The 16,183-nt window shown below is 47.4% G+C and overlaps 2 protein-coding genes across 2 annotated transcripts in view; one reads left to right on the forward strand and one right to left on the reverse strand.

Annotated features, from left to right (window-relative positions):
- Positions 1-2,168: 2,168 nt before the first annotated feature.
- On the forward strand, positions 2,169-9,399 carry DYNLT1 (dynein light chain Tctex-type 1). Its single transcript, XM_026505145.4, has 5 exons — positions 2,169-2,246; positions 5,092-5,133; positions 8,085-8,208; positions 8,623-8,700; positions 8,987-9,399. The coding sequence occupies exons 1-5, from the start codon at positions 2,220-2,222 to the stop codon at positions 9,055-9,057; spliced, it is 342 nt and encodes a 113-aa protein (XP_026360930.1). The 5' UTR covers positions 2,169-2,219; the 3' UTR covers positions 9,058-9,399.
- An 837-nt stretch (positions 9,400-10,236) lies between these two features.
- Positions 10,237-16,183, reverse strand: part of TMEM181 (transmembrane protein 181) — a 52,521-nt gene continuing 46,574 nt past the window's right edge. Inside the window, exons 14-17 of the mRNA XM_026504662.4 lie at positions 16,065-16,147; positions 14,867-14,956; positions 13,925-13,991; positions 10,237-13,504 (exon numbers count right to left, since the gene is read on the reverse strand). Of these exons, the coding sequence (XP_026360447.2) occupies positions 13,426-13,504; positions 13,925-13,991; positions 14,867-14,956; positions 16,065-16,147 (319 nt within the window). The 3' untranslated portion in view covers positions 10,237-13,425. The remainder of the gene's footprint in view (positions 13,505-13,924; positions 13,992-14,866; positions 14,957-16,064; positions 16,148-16,183) is intronic.

Consider the following 16,183-nt stretch of genomic DNA (forward strand, 5'->3'; position numbering starts at 1 on the left):
GAGATTTACGAGCAGCTGGGAGTCACTGTGTTTGTACGTTAGTAGCTAGGATGGACATTCACTCTTGGCGGACTGAGGGTGCTGGAAATGGCAGCTAGTGGACTGCCAAATGCCCTGGTGATTTTAACTTCCTTAGCCCTACAGAGCGCTCATCCATTAGGCAGAATATCCTACCATATCCCTGCATTTTTCCACGCACTACAACATCACTGAGCCTAGAGAATTCAAGCCCTTCTGTTAATAGAATGTTTTCAAAAATTTGCCATAGAGATCATATCTCAGTAAACTTTGTAGCCTCAACTCCAGCTCAGAGGCTTACACAAAGTGAGTGTTCCATGTACGTGTGTTGAACAAGTGGGCAGTTTGGAAGATAAATAGACCAATTTATCCATTTCTGGGGGCAGACGCAATAGTCCATATGCCAAGATCATTTACTGAATGTTCTTTGATAGTTAAAATTGGAGAGCAATGCCCAACGCGTAGAAGCTAAAGTCATGTAAAATTTTTAAAAAATTCACATTCACATGTTTTCTGTTGATTTATACACATGCTGGTGAGTTTCTGTTACAACAAAGTCTACGCATTACTAATGCACTATCCCAGCCCCCATTGGGAACACTCATTTGAATTAGGAAGTTCCTAAAAGGCTGTGGAGCAATTTCTAAAAGATATCTCAAACCTCACAACATTCAAATGCAGATTGTCCCTCAGAACCTGCTCACTATTGCTTTGCACATAATTTTAAGACACTTACCTAGTGGGCTTCCAGGTCCACAGCAGAGTAGCAAGAGAAAACTGGGAGACAGTGAAAAGACCCTTTTGGCTCAGGAGCATGGTACTGCTGGGGTCCAGAACCAGGCAGGCAGGAGAAGGACACCTAAAATGGGATCTCAGGTGAAGCTGGGAATGTCAGAAAGCCAAGACAAAGAAATGTCAGAATTAGAATCACGTGTGAGGCACAAGGCTGAAACGCTGAAACAGGTGAGCTGAAGCCAGATCTAGAACGATAAACAAAACTGAAAAGGAAAATACGGTTCAGAAAGGCTGCTTAGGTGAAGTGCCCAGGGCAGAGCAGCCCTGTGTCTGTCACCGCTGGGCCCCATGCTCACCTGCCCTCTGCTTCCCACAGGGCGACAGGCGATTGTGTCTTTCTCCACTGTCCAGCTTTCTGCAGTTGGGTACGAGGCAGAACTGACCACTGTGGGGAAATCATTCATTCATTCAATCAATTTTAATTATACACCTAGTTTTGGTGCCAGGCATAACTGAAGGGGTAGGTGACACATCAGCAAATAAAATGGTTCTGCCTGCATGAAACTTAGATTCATAGGGTAGAAACAACAAGTGTTTCCAATGGATTGAAAGTGAGCTCTGTAGCTTAATTCTACCACATCTCAAGGGCTTGTGGTCATCTCTTCCTGGGGGGATGGGAAGTAGATTTTTAGCCCCTGGGCTTTGGAGAGGTAAGAAGTGACAGTTTGATTTCAAGGACGTAGTAAAACCAGAAAAAGCAGCCCCCAAAGTCAAAGATCTTAGCCTCAGAGTACCTGCAAACATATGCCCATAGTCTAGCCCTTCTTGGAAAGTGCTGTGCCATTACTAATTTTCAGAATGACCCCTGTATCCGAGTGTCTGTTTAGCTCAGTTTGGTGAAAGCTGCCAGGAAGTGTGTAGCATTTCACAAAATTTTCCACCCAGAATGTGTTTTTTATAATGGTCATTAAAGAAAAAAAAATCTCATTTATATGGAAAGTTTACCTCCCCAAAGGAAGGTTTCGTTCTGAGCTCAGGTTTCCTAACCCTGGATCTCCAGAAAGACTGAAAGCAGTTTCTCGCGCTTCTCATCATATTCAGAAATCCATTTCCAATTTGTTACTAGATGTCCGAACCCGTTTGAATGTTCAAATTAATCCACACAGTACAAGCTGGAGGGAAGGGCCGGACAGGAGAACGGCTTTTGTACATTTGTTTTGTTTTAGTTGCTGCGGTCCAGTGAGCTGCCGGGACAACGCGGGTTCCCACGGAAACCCCCGCCGGGAGGACGGGAGGAGGGGCGAATCCGGAGTCCCCAGCCCCGCTTGCCGGGCGTGGGAGGGGCCCTAGAGCGGGGCGGGTCCGGAGAGGGGACAGGGCGAGGCGCGGGCACGAGGGGCGGAGCCTAAGTGCGCCTGCGCGGTGCGCGCTACTCTGGGAGGCGGAGGCAACGCGCAGGAGGAAAGATGGAAGACTACCAGGCAGCCGAGGAGGTAACCGCCGGGTTGGCTCTCGAAAGGGTGGAGGCCAAGAGTCCCTGGCGCTGGTGGGCGGCGGCAGTCAAGGGCGTGTGTGGGCTCCCTGGTCGCCTCCGGATGTGGGTGGCGGCAGTCCCCGGGGCAGACTGACGGTACCGGCGCCCTGCCCAGCGGGGCGCGGTGACCCCCGGCCGGCCTGGTCGGGGCGTCGGCGCCCTGCCCGCGGGGCGGGGCTCGGGGAGGGGCAGGGGCTCCCCGCGCGGCGGCGTGCGCCCCGTCGTTCTTCGGGGAGGGGCGCCGCAGTCCTGGGACTTATTCCTGGGGCAGGACAGCTCGCGTGCCCGGTGCCCCGCCCCAGCCCCGCCGCGCCTCGTGTCCGCCCGGTGCCCCGACTCTGCCGGTGCCGGCCGCGCCTCTGGCCCTGCCGAGCCCTGAGCCTGGTTCCGCGCCGGCCTGCCACGCCCCCGACCCGCTCCACAGCCGCCGCCCTGCTGCCCCTCCGGGACCCCGCTTCGCGCAGGCGGGGCCGCCGGGAGAGTGCTATCACTCCCTTTATTCGGCGGTGCAGACCCTCACCCTGGACTAGGTGCTTCGCGTCCACGGGTGGGGAAGGCTGAAGGCCGCGTGTGCGTCTGCTGACCGATGTTTTAACGCAAGACTCAAAAGTGACATTCACGCGTGACACGCACATGTAGTCACATCTTTCAGGTCTCAGGCTGTCTGCAAAATGCAGAAGGGCACAGGAGAGCCTGCCTTTGTCTGCCGGTCCACATCTTGTTCTTCAGTGTGGTGCTTACGTCCACCACGGCCACTGTCTTTTAAGCATTTAAGTTTCATTTTCAATTTGAGTTTGAGATGTCAGTATGAGAACTCCTATTTGTGGGGGAAAATAATCTCATTGCTTCAATGAAGAAGCAGGGTAAAGCATACAATTATTTGCCAAGCAGAAGACATTTATTCTAACGGTGTGCTGTTAAAATGGCTTTCCTTCAATTTAACATGCATTCAGGGACTATAGCTGATGGATGCTATTATAGAAAAATAGTTGCCCATTTTCTTCTTGCTGAGTAATAATTCTTGTTGAAATTGGAATAAATTGAGTCCTGCATATTATGCGGCCTGTCAAAAATAAAAACTAGATGAATTTGGTAAGGTTTGATATTTTACCATTTTTGAAACTTAGTTTAAGCAGGAATGGAGAGGAAACAAAAAATCTAAGGCTTAAGGACTGATGCTAGAGTTTGAGTTTTGATCTGATTTCCTAAGTACCACACGAATGTCAGTGCCATTATCAGTGTTTGAATGCTGGGAACAACCGACTGGATGACTAGAAGACGTGGTTCAGGAGCACCTAGCAAGGGAAAAGCTTTTCCCTGTAACAAATGGCTTGTATTATAGCAATATCCGTAAAACTTTAAAAAAAGGAAATGACACTGTAAGAGAATTAATACTGGCATTCTACTTCTGGCTTTCGCCAGCGAGATGGCTAAAGGACTTCATCATTGTGATCTCACTTGCAGATCTGTGAATTGAAAGGGCTGAGCAGAGAGCGTCTGTTTACAGGAGATAAAGCCCTAGGCCCTTACGAGGATGAGACCTTGACTTCTTTCTAATCCACACCAGTCCCTTCTGAACTAACTAAGCCTTTTCTGCATACCCTCTAACTTCATGTAAATACCTGGACCTTTGTAAGACTACTCTCAGCTTATTGTTCATATTTCATGTAGAAGCTGAAACTGCCCAGTGGATTCTGTACAACTCTACTTTTCCACTAAAAGTCCACTGAAATGCCCCTCAACCTTTTTCATAGTTTAGCCACGTGGCAAGTTAGGGACTTTTCCAAATGGTTTAGGATCACAGAAGTCCCCTGGAAGGATCCTTTAAGCCTCAAGAAATCATTTAATCTGTAATATACTGCAAATTTTCATTCATTTGGTGAGTTGGCTTTGTCTCCAAGCATGCCGCCTTCTGACTACAGCAAGTGGAGGGCTTCAGACAGTCTGCTCTTGATCCGCCTAGAAAGAAAGGGGGCATCGCTTAGGCCATGGTAGTCCGCATCCAGCAGGGGGGAAGCTCACTGCCAAAAGCAGGACGCTTCGACTTTATTCCACCAGGATTCACAATGACTGAGGGCCTGGGGCTGCCCTCTAGAAGGAGTGTCCAGAGCCAATTACTGTTCGCAGGATTCAGACAGAACCTTGTACGCATTCAAATGTACCCTATGTAAAAAGAAAACCATGTTAAACTCCCGCCATTAGAGTACTGGTGGCTGCCCACCTCCCTGCTCATTGGGAGGCACTGGTGGAGAAGAGCTGTGCCAGCAGCCGGGTCTGTAGTCCTGAAGCAGGACAGCATTAAGAAGGAAACATCATTCTCGGGAAATAGTATAATCATTGGATACTTTATCACTAATGGTGGATGAAAACAAAAACAGAAACGTCTTAAGTTTCAAACCTCCTCATCAGTTCACATCGGGAGAAGTGTCAGCTAATTTAAGCAAAAGTCACGTGACTCGTTTAACTTCTGTGTTGGTTAATGCTCCTGGTAGCCAGTTCAAACGGATAGAGAGACTGAATCTAAGTCAGCCTTTTGGAGCATGGCACGATTAAAACAAACCAAAAACCTTGAAATCATATACATATTCTGGACTCCTTCCTGCCTCTCACCAGCTCTGTGATCCTAAAAAAGCCACTCAGCATTTCTGAGTCTCTAGTGTTTTCCTTGGTAAAATGAAAAATTTAGTTCGGTTATTTCTAAGTCTTCATTTCTAAATTATGTTCATTACCTAAATTTGCATTAATCAGTGCAGTGGAAGCCAATGTTTTAAAGCCATCACACTTAACTATTTTCTCGCTTACAGACCGCTTTTGTCGTTGACGAAGTGAGCAACATTGTAAAAGAGGTAAGAGGAAGAATGCTTATTTTTAAAATGTTGATTAATGGCTTGATGAGTGAAAATAATGTGTTTTAAATACTGTCTTGGAATTGTTTCAATTGAGCCTGTGTGTTTTGGCATTTCAAATAACAGTTTTCTTCAGTGAATATGTAGATAAGAATTACTTCCATATTATGTAAATTATATATTTTAAATCAGACAAGAAATGTTATATACTAGCATTATTATTGAATATTTCTAAGGCTTGATTCTATAACCTTTTAACATAAAAGACTCAGGGTCATGGTATACAAGTAAATGTTTCTGGTGTTGAATAAAAAGTGAATATAAAAATATTAAATAACTTCCAGTTACTTAAGACCTGATGATCCAGTTGGGGCTTACCTGTATATTTTTCTTATGTTCCTAAACTACCTCTTTTATCACTATTGACCATGGTACCTCCCTTAGATGATGGCAGTGGAAGACAAAATAAGGTATTTGTCCTTCATTCATTGGAAAAATACAGATCAAGGGGGCATTAGGGACTAACCATCAAGGGGTTCACGGTATGGGGCAGGAGCAGGCAGGCACTTACCAAATCATCACACTGGAAGATGTAAACGTGGATCCCCCGTGTGGTGACTGCCACGGGACATGGTGCTGTGAGGGATTTGACTCACCTGGGGAGTTCACAGCTAGAATCTGGAGAATGAGGAGGAGTAGTGTTAACTCAGCAAAAAGAGGGGGCAAACATTCCAGGAAATGCACATGTGCAAAGGCCCTGTGGTGGGACTGTGTATGGTGTGTCTGAGGGACTGAAATGAGGCAGATGGGGCTGGAGTAGTACAGAGTGCTGGGGGAGCCTGGGGCAGGAATGAGGCCAGAAAGATTTTCCCAAGTCCCTTCTCTTCCTGTGTAAGTTGAACACAGACTGTGAAGCCATTGGCCAGAGGAAAGCCATTAGATGCTCTGAGTTTAAAGTACCAGTTGAGATGATGTAATTTGGAATTGCTTCGAATGCCAATTATTGTCTAATGCCAGAGTGTTCAACCATAACCTATTTCTGTGACCAACACCAAAAAGCAAAATGATTTTGTTCTACCGGATACGTTATTCACCATCTCACATGATTTTCTAGTGGTCGTGCAGCATCTGTACCAGTTTGCTTTTGTTTTTACACGTGGCGTTTCTTACGGAACACAGAGGCGGGGGGAGCAGGAAGGTGGTGGAGCCGCAAACAGAAGTGAGGACGGCTTGTCGCGAAGTCCTGTGATCGCACTTGTTTTTAGCATCATCTTTGGCTCAGTTGCCAGGCCACAAGTACAGTCGAAAGTAGACTCTCCCTCGGGGCGCCTGGGTGGCGCACTTGTTAAGCGTCTGCCTTCGGCTCAGGGCGTGATCCCGGCGTTCTGGGATCGAGCCCCACATCAGGCTCCTCCGCTGGGAGCCTGCTTCTTCCTCTCCCACTCCCCCTGCTTGTGTTCCCTCTCTCGCTGGCTGTCTCTCTGTCAAATAAATAAAATCTTTGAGGGAAAAAAAATAAAAGTAGACTCTCCCAGTCTCCGCGAAAGCATGAAGTAATACTGCCGTGGTACTCTCACGTGGTCACTGGCCTCAACAGCTTTTTTGCCCCTGGCAGTGGTTTAATTCTGCCCTCGAGCTCTTTAAGGACTGGGTAGTAATAAATTTGGGTGAGTCCAGAATTGGAGGAGGGGAGTTTTCCTCTTTCCCTGAAAAACAGTGAATTCCAAAGTGTATGTGGAGAGAGTTGCCCAAGTTAGAGGTTTAGCTTGAGAGATGCCCACCCCCCCTTTGACCAATATCCAGATCTAGTATAACCGGGTCCTGTTAAACCAGGAGTGCCTGTGTCCCCACAACCTCATTTTATGCTCTGAGCTGGGGAGGGGGCAGAACATGTCAGAGGATGAGAAGGAGCAATGACAAAGGGGGAAGGGGGTGTGCAGGGGGAAGGCCGGAAGCTACACGAGGTGTGTTCAATGTGACTGCTCAGAGTCCCAGGATAAACAGGTAGGAATCAGGGTGCAATTATAGGTAGCTTTTTGTTCCTCCAAAGCAAGATCCCTGGGCTTATGTCCCAGACAGTAGACCCCAGTCCATCTCCAGTGTGCACAACTCTGATCCTGGGACGGTTTTCTCTGCATGTCTGAGGACAGAACTGGCCTCTCACCAAATTACTGTAGGTCATAACTGTCATCAGAACTCAGGTTTCTGGTTTCCAGCTAGAAAAGGGGTAGAGAAGAAAGCCGCTTAGAGGCAGGCACACTGGCATCAGCATAAAGAGGCCCAGAAAAGCATAAAATGGTAATAGCCTAACTACAGACTTAAGCAAGAGTAGGGGGCAAGCGGCCGTACATATTCCTGAGTAACCTCAGACGTACACAGCACGAACCCTCTCCAGGATGCAGCACAGACAATTTCAGACAGAAAAATCCATCATAACCTTAAACGTTTTGTAATATATAGGGCTTGTTTTTTTGTTATCTGAAAAATGCACTTATGTGTTAACATATTCCCAGAAAATGCTGGATAAAGGAAGTATTTTTGAATACATGATTATTTGGATAGGTTTGTGTACTGTTGGTTGTACAAACAACCAGTAAAGATTCTTCTGTCTGCTATACTTTTAAGAAAGGAATGGGCAAAGGAAAATATTTTCTAGCCTCAGGGAAAAAAATTATTATCTCCAGGTACCAACTCCAACGTCAACAGTAAATTCAGTCAACATGTTGTTAAAATTCGACAGATCCTATATATAAGTGTGGATTTTAAAAAATGAATATTAAACTTACTTAATGAACTAGGACCCTGTTAAAGGTGTATTTGCAAAGGAGCGCTCATGGCTTATGCTCACGTTTTATGCAGATATTTCCGCAGTCTTAGGGTGAGGAACCCCGGTACTAGCTGGAAGGCGCTGGGTGTGTTCTGCTAGCAGTGACCTCTGCTCTGTGTTCCAGGCGATAGAAAGTGCCATCGGCGGCAATGCCTATCAGCACAGCAAAGTGAATCAGTGGACCACAAATGTCGTAGAACAAACTTTAAGCCAACTCACCAAGCTGGGAAAGCCATTTAAATACATCGGTAATGCACCTTTGCTTCTCGTATATACTGCAGGTGGTTCTTGAAATACTGCTGAGAGGCGTGTCTGGTGTTAGAAGAGCGGCGAGTCTGGCGTCCGACCCCAAAGCCAGTGCCCAGTAGGGGCAGGTCACCGTGCTGCGTGCGTTACCACCCAGCTGGCCTGCTGGGCGGCTGGAACGGTTGCAGGGCGCACATCACAGGATTCCCCAGCACTTCACACCAGACGCTTTTCGAACAGCCGTGGGGGGAGGGCAAGGGAAGGTGGTGGCGTGTCACTGTCACAGGGCCAGTCTGCGCCGGTAACTGTTACCATGAACACCTGCCACGGGACCCGCATCCGAATGCTGAAAGTAGGCTGAAAGCAAGGTGTGTTGCCAAGTGGGTTTCTCTAATAAACGTCTGTTTTCGTTGAAGTGACCTGTGTGATTATGCAGAAGAACGGAGCGGGCTTACACACAGCAAGTTCCTGCTTCTGGGACAGCTCTACTGACGGTATGGTTTTCCCTTTGTTCGCTGAGGGCTTGTTGTGGGCCTTTCCTGAAGGCTCTGCGGCGCCTCCTCGACCCTGCCGAGATCTAGATTTTCCCAGGCAGAGTTTTCTGGAACACGAGCTCGGATGTTTCAGGTCTCTGAATGCATGCTTATCAGTCATCCGTTGACACATTTTGTAGAGCAGAGTCGAGCGGCCTTCTCTGTCCGCGTGCCGTAAAGCAGCGTGAGAAGTCAGGATGGCGAGCCCCCGTGTCCCCGAGCTGAGCGCCGTGTCTTCTCCCCGCAGGCAGCTGCACCGTGCGGTGGGAGAACAAGACCATGTACTGCATCGTCAGCGCCTTCGGGCTGTCCATCTGAGCCTCGCCGGCCCGCCGCCTCCATCTCCGCGCTCCTCCTCCCCCAGCGGCCGGCGGGGGGCCAGCGAACACCTTTCTCCTCCTGTTTCCTGTGGCACTCACGACGGCGAGAACAGCCAGGTGACTGCCCTGTTCTGTGAACGGCACACCCACGTCTGAGGACAGTCATCCTAGGGGGTCAGGCCTGTGCTGCCACTCGTCTTAACTCTGAATATTTCTTTTCAAAGGTGCTAAAAACTGAAATCTGCTAGTTTGAAACTTTCTCTACTCTCTGAATGACTCAGATACACTAATTTTCCATACTTTGTACTTTGGTTAGAATAATAAATTATTCCACTTTAAAGTTTTTGTGTTTTTCTTCATAGTATAAACAATATCATAAACGAATTCTTCAGATTTCACTAGAGACTTTACAATCTATACAACTGCAAAAACAAAAAGGAAAAGTTACGATTTGGCGCTGGTCTTCTCCCATGCAGGACGTGCTGCTTTGATCCGCAGGCCTGGGATCCTGCAGCTTCTGGAAGCGGGCCAGCTGGCCCCTGCTGCAGCCAGAGCTCCCAGTCCCACACGCTGCCCAGTGTGCGGTGCAGAGGCTTCTTCCGGTGTCCTCCACTTGTTAGTAGCAGTGGTCCAAAAACAATGTGTTAGGGGCTCCTGGGTGGCGCAGTCGTTAAGCGTCTGCCTGTGGCTCAGGGCGTGATCCCGGCGTTCTGGGATCGAGCCCCACATCAGGCTCTTCCGCTGGGAGCCTGCTTCTCCCTCTCCCACTCCCCCTGCTTGTGTTCCCTCTCTCGCTGGCTGTCTCTGTCAAATAAATAAATAAAATCTTTAAAAACAAACAAAAAAAACAAACGTGTTAGTACTGCAGGGCTTCCAACATGCTTTCATGATCATTCATTTTGTGTCCACAATTAGGCCCTTATTTATAAATCCACAAACACAGTGGGAGGTCATCTGATTGATTTAAAGGTGTATCTAGGGGAAGGTGGGCCCCAAGCCCCAGTCTATGACCTCACCGTCAGCGCTCATCCATGGGCCATGTTCACACATGAATAATAAAGACACGCTTCCGTGTCCATGTGCTGAAATCAAAAAAGCTGTACTTCTGTCCCTAAAGCACTCATGCCTGAATGGCCATCTGGACTCCACACGCAGGAGCAAATAAATCACATAAGGATCGAATATGTAAAATTTATTCACATTTATCAGAAAGGTTTCAGGATGAAGCCATTCCCAAAGTAAGTTTGCCATAAATAAACATTTATTCGCTTTTGATTGGTATCAGTGATCGTTCTATGATCAGGGGTTACTGTGCTCATGGACACAGTTCCAAGATCTACTCCGTAGTTCTTTCCTTTTGAACTTAAAGGTTAAAGTTGTTTTTATTTTACAAATATTTACAGTCTTTTTGTAAAAAGGCAGTTTTCAGTAGCAGAAAATTCTGTTTCACTGTGTGGTATTATAGTTACCAGTATATCTAAAACATATCAACATGAACAGAATAACAATATGTCACAGACTGAAGCGACTTCCCTTGGGCCTGGGGAAAAGATTTGTAGCTTTTTTTCCCCCGAAAGTCTAACCTCTAAGGCAATTGGTTTCTAAAATCCTCAAAATACATAAATATTCTTTAGTGACTTATTGTATTCACAAGATGTCCCTTTTCACCGTCCCGTCTATGAGCTCCCATGGTTTTCCCTGTGAGGAGGATTCCAGGAAACAAGTCACCGACCATAATGTGACCGACTTAACACAACTGTACCTTCAGTAAATAGTTCATGGAATGCTTGAGGCTGGTGACATTTGTCTGGTAACCTGCCCATTTACTGGGCTGGGTTTACGTAATGTATCTAGACTTTTATTGCAATCTGTAATTATGTACAGGAACAATCTCACAAACCTTGAATATATTTTATATATCCCCTTCTCTAGCCTTTCAAATGGGGCTTAAGAGAGAGAAAATGCATCACTTCCTGCTGTAATGATTTAATAATAAATCAAGCAGACCTATTACCCACACGGATAATGATGCTCTCCCTAGGGAAGCTGAAATACGTACGGTCATCTTCCAGGTTCCCCTAGACTGGACCAGTGTAAAAAATTATCCCAAAGATGATGTTATTCAAGCCATTACCATGGAAGAACTAAAGTCAGCCCTTCGAATTTACAACTGAAGTTTGCAAAACTGATACTCTCCAAGAAAAAAAAATTTTCTTGCTACTGTCTAAAGTTTCTGGCAGACTTTAGTGTTTTAACCTAATACCTATGGTATATATACTACATGCTAAATGCTATATAGTTTAATAAGCAAATTTTTACATGGAGTATGTAATATGTTGATATATGTGATACACAGAGACAAGATTGAAAATGCACAATTTAACAAAGAATCATTTTCCCCTTACGTACTTCCTTTTATAATTTCTTTGTTTCCAACTTAGTTACAAAAAGTAAATAAATACTCCCCTATTTTCGTTTCAGTGACTTGATGCCATGAAGAATCAAGTATGAAGATATCAGTCATCAGTTTATAATATAATTACACTACAGGACAAAGACAAGTTTTAAAAAGTTCTAATGTATATGGCTAAATGCCTCAAATAGCTTACATTTACTGATAAATAACAGCATTCCAAATTATGGACATTTAATAATGATTAAAACTTGTAAACAATATCACATATTAGAATACATTAATCAGCACAAGTTTTCATCAATTTACATAAAATTATAGTTAGTAAAAGCTGAAAAATCTGGTAACAGAAAAAATTTTCCAATACCCTGGAGTACACAGAATCAAAAAAAGTAATCACACCATTGAAAATGTAAAAACCATGTAAACTTCAATTACCCTTGCAATAATACAGTTGTTTTAATTCAAACTTTCATATTTACAAGGTTTTAAAAACAAATGGAATCCATATTAAAGGTACGTTATCACTAAAGTTTAAACAGAAAGATGCGAAGTCATAATGAAAAGTCTCTCGTGAACCTCTATAAGGGCCCAGCATAACCTAAAGTGGAATGCAACTGCTAGCAACTTGAGAGTTAATGCATAGATGAAGAGAACGTAGGTGCTGCTTGCAGAGCGGACAGTCCTGTCCAACGCGCTGCACCTGCCCACTCGCCGTCCACCAGGTGTTAACGGTTCAAGAGAGACGTTATTGTCAGAGGAAAAGGAAAGGCGCTATCTATACCAGACTTCCACACTGAGTCTTTGACAAAAAGGAACTGGCAACTCTCCAGGGCCTTCTGTGATGCCACAGATTCAGCAGCTCGAGACAACTTTTCTCTTCCAGAGCAGGCCTTCCTCTTCCCTGGCCACTGGAGGGCAGGGCATGCTTCCCAGCAAGTGACCTTCTACCCAAAGACGTGCTTCCACGAGTCATCGAAAATGTTTTACTTTCTTTCATCTAGGCTTCCAATGTGAAACTGAAAAACTTTTTCACAATAATCTATAATATATCAATCCTCTGTTTAGCTTTTATAAGAAAAATAATAAAGTTCCATGGGGTGTTATCTCTAAAGGAGCTGTAGAAATGACGGCTTATAGGAACCATAGCGGATAACTTCTTCCCCATCCCAACCACAGCGACATCCGTTCACGTCCAGATATGCACCGCTGGCATGCACACACGTGTGTTCACAGGCTCTTGGGAAACTGTGGCAGCAGGACCTCTCCCCTGGAGCCGGCACTTGTCAGTTATCTTACCCTTTCCTTCTGAATCTCAGCCAGTCCTCCTCCGACGCCACAACACGAGTCCTGCCCGGCGGCGGCGAAGGGCTAGAACCTGCTGGCCCACCATTTCCCTAACGAGCCATTATGTAGGCATTTCACGCAAGAGACAGGAGTTACTAGTCACTCGGGATGCTTGGTTATCCAGAACACTCAATGGGGAAGGACTGCCCTCGTGAGACAGGCACAAAAATAGGCTTCCCTTTGAGTTTAAGGGGCTGAAACTGGTACAGGGCAGGGAAGAAAGGAAGAAAGAGAATGCTACCACGCTGACGACCTCATTCATAAGGGCTTTCTATGGACTCAGAATTAGCAGATTACTTAAAAAAAAATGACTAAAAACAGGAGTAATTACCTCCTCGCCACTAAAAAATGAACTCTTTCTCACCTGAAATCTTTGAAAAAGGATTTGGCTGTTCACACTTACCAGCGCCTCTCTTCCCAAATGCAGCCACTCTAACAATATATTTGGCCCAATGTTTAAATTTCTCCTTGGTTTTGGTTTTCCTTTCAGAATACGTAAACAAATAAGGAAATCTCTGCTTAGGAGACAAGCCTGAACACCAGCAGGAGCGGGAAGGCCAGGAAGCGGCGCTGCAGGAAGGCGTTGGCCCGCCGGTGGCCCGGGGCTCAGTCGCTCTCAGAGCCCTCCTTGTACTGTGCCCGGATGGCCTGGCCGTTCTGCAGGGGCATTTCTTCGTAGTCACTCCTGTCACAAAAGAGACCCTTGATGCCATTCGGCTTTTGACAGCTCCTCATCTGTTCTCTTCCACACTGACGTGCCATTCTAGCAAGAAGGCATTTCACAGCTCCGCGTTCCCCATTTCTGTCGCCCACTGCTCCTGCCCACCCCTTACTCCCCACCAAGCACCAGGGCCCATGGCCAGGAAGAACTGTTCCTCCTGAGGTCACCACCTCTGCTAAGTGTTCAAAAAAAAGGGAATACCACTCAATCTAGTCAGAACAACGTGAAATCAGAACCCCATGGGATCACAGGACACTCCCAGGGAAAAGAAATGTCATAATGTCTCGAAAATCATTTTAGAATGATTAACAGCCTGTTCAGTAAATGCACAGAACCAGGCCGAATGCTCACAACAGGACAGCCTTCAGAGAGGCAGTGACTTACCCATAGATCACGTCATCGTCAGAGTCATTCAGCATGGAGAATGCAGGGTTGTCTTTCAGCTGGGACTCTGAAAGCCAACAAAAGCACTTTCACGTGATTAGCCTGGGGAGGCAGGATGCTATAGAAAAAGGACAGAAGCCTGAAAGAGCAGGATTCAAATCCCAGCTTCCACCATTTATTGTCTGCGTGACCAGAACAAATCTTGCCTCCCAAGCCTGTTTCTCACGTACAAGCCAGGGCAGCATCACTACCTGGCAGGCTGCTGGGCAGACCGAGTGTGGAAGCCCCTGGAGGAGAGGCTTCAGGAGGAGCCCTCAAATGGCCACTGCGATCCGGCTACGTTCTCCTACGTCCACGTGGGCAGCGGGGGCGGAAAACGCCCGGGAGACCAGAGGCACCTGCCCTGCTCCCTCCCACCCCTGGGCAGGAAGCGAGCCACTCTGGTTTCTTCATCTCAGAAGGGCCCAACTGCACCTTGACAGCAGGGCTGCTGTGGGGCTCGAGTAAGGCATCTTCACGAAGGTGCTTTGAGAGCCCCCAGAACACGGAAGTCGGGTGGTGGGCCTGAAATGCTACACCCCTGCCCGAGTTCCAGGGCGTTCCCGTCCTTTTCAGCCCGTGTGACAGTCTGGCTCTGCTTTGGTGAGGGGAGCTGTACATTCTGGCTTTCTCTGAATGGCCACGGCACTAGTGTTCAGCAGACCTGGCTTCACTCGGCTGAGGGATGTGCTTGTGCCGGGACCCACTAACAGAACCCCTGTTCCCATCTCGTGCTGTAATGCCATGGCACACGTGTTCTAACGACAACTCAGGGCTACCCTGCAGCTTACCCCGTCTCCCTCTGCTAGAGTTATGGGGCGCAGCACTAACAGGGAACCCGGGACGTGGGTCCGGAACCGCTGTGAAGTGATCTGGCAGCAACCCGGCCCCAGGGTGGCTTACCATACAGGGCGTTCCTCGATGGAGAATACACAAAGGCCAAAGTGTAGAGGTAAAAGTTCAACAAGCCATAGAAGGATAAGAATTCTGCTGGTGATACTGGTCAAGGGAAATCAGCAGCCCCGGAACACTACGTATTTGGACATTTCAGTTGGGGTCTTTGCTTTCAGTCTAGCTGCTCCTTCTAACCACCAACAGTCCTTTCTATTGCTCACCACCAGTGAGGACCTCGGGGTTCCACAGCCCAGACAGCAGGATGCCACAGGCCAAGCCCACAGCCAAAGGTTACAATAACCTTTCAAGGTCACCTGTAAATAACACGTGCACCATGCTCTTTTCTATCCATGGAAACCTCTGGAGGTGGCAGGACCTGGTGTGATCAACTTACTCACAAAGGGCAGGAGGGCCATGCATGCATACAGGTAAATCAAGAATGAAATGAAGAACCGGAAGTCTCTCCAACCAGTCGTTCTCCATCTTTTCTGCACTACAGATCCCTCTGAGAAGCTGATAAGAGGTTAGTGTGAAATTCAGCCACTAAAATTTGAAAAATCCCACATTAATTCTAAGGATGTAAGAAGCCCCAAGGAAAGAAGCGAAGATGTAAGGGATTAACTCTAAAGCGCCCCCTGATGGACGCCATCACCGAAACGGGGAGTGGCAGCTCCATAAGCCGCCAAGCAACTGCAGAGTTGAGCGCGGAGACAAGGAGACTGTCCCACGGACCTCAGGCACACTCAGGACTCGAAGGACGTCCTACTATCTTATGAGCCCTTCCTGGGGACACAGGTTTGAACTGCCCTAATCACCACAACCTGCGGACACTGCAGCTGGATACACCTGCGTGATGGGGTGAGAGGACTCTCAAATCGGGCTCAGCCTCCCCTCAGTGCTCTGTGGGGAGAAGCAGGCACCCCAGACTGATGCGAAGTTCTGCACGGAGCTTGGGTTCCTGAAGAATCCCCAGGGACAGGACAGCAGGGTGGTGGGGAGAGCAGCTGGGGAGTGTGACTCCCTCGGGACCGCTCCACCCTGCCGAGCCTGCGCCGCCGCCCACGGGGGTGAGCCGTGGTGGGGCCCGTGGCACACATGGCACCACAGTGCGGTGACCTGCCTCTTCCTCACGTCTGCAGCCCCGACACGCTAACCACTCCATGCAGAGCATGGTCCTGAAGCGGAAGGCTTCCCATTGAAAGGATATAATTCTGGTAGTGAGTTGACAGTTCAGCTACAAAATTGTCTTGTAATACTTGGGCTCCAAACCTTAAATAAAGGATGACGATGCTGGAAAAAAAGGGGGGAGGGACAATAAGTAAACAT

The sequence above is a fragment of the Ursus arctos genome, unplaced genomic scaffold, assembly GCF_023065955.2.
Source record: "Ursus arctos isolate Adak ecotype North America unplaced genomic scaffold, UrsArc2.0 scaffold_13, whole genome shotgun sequence".
Lineage (NCBI taxonomy): Eukaryota > Metazoa > Chordata > Mammalia > Carnivora > Ursidae > Ursus > Ursus arctos.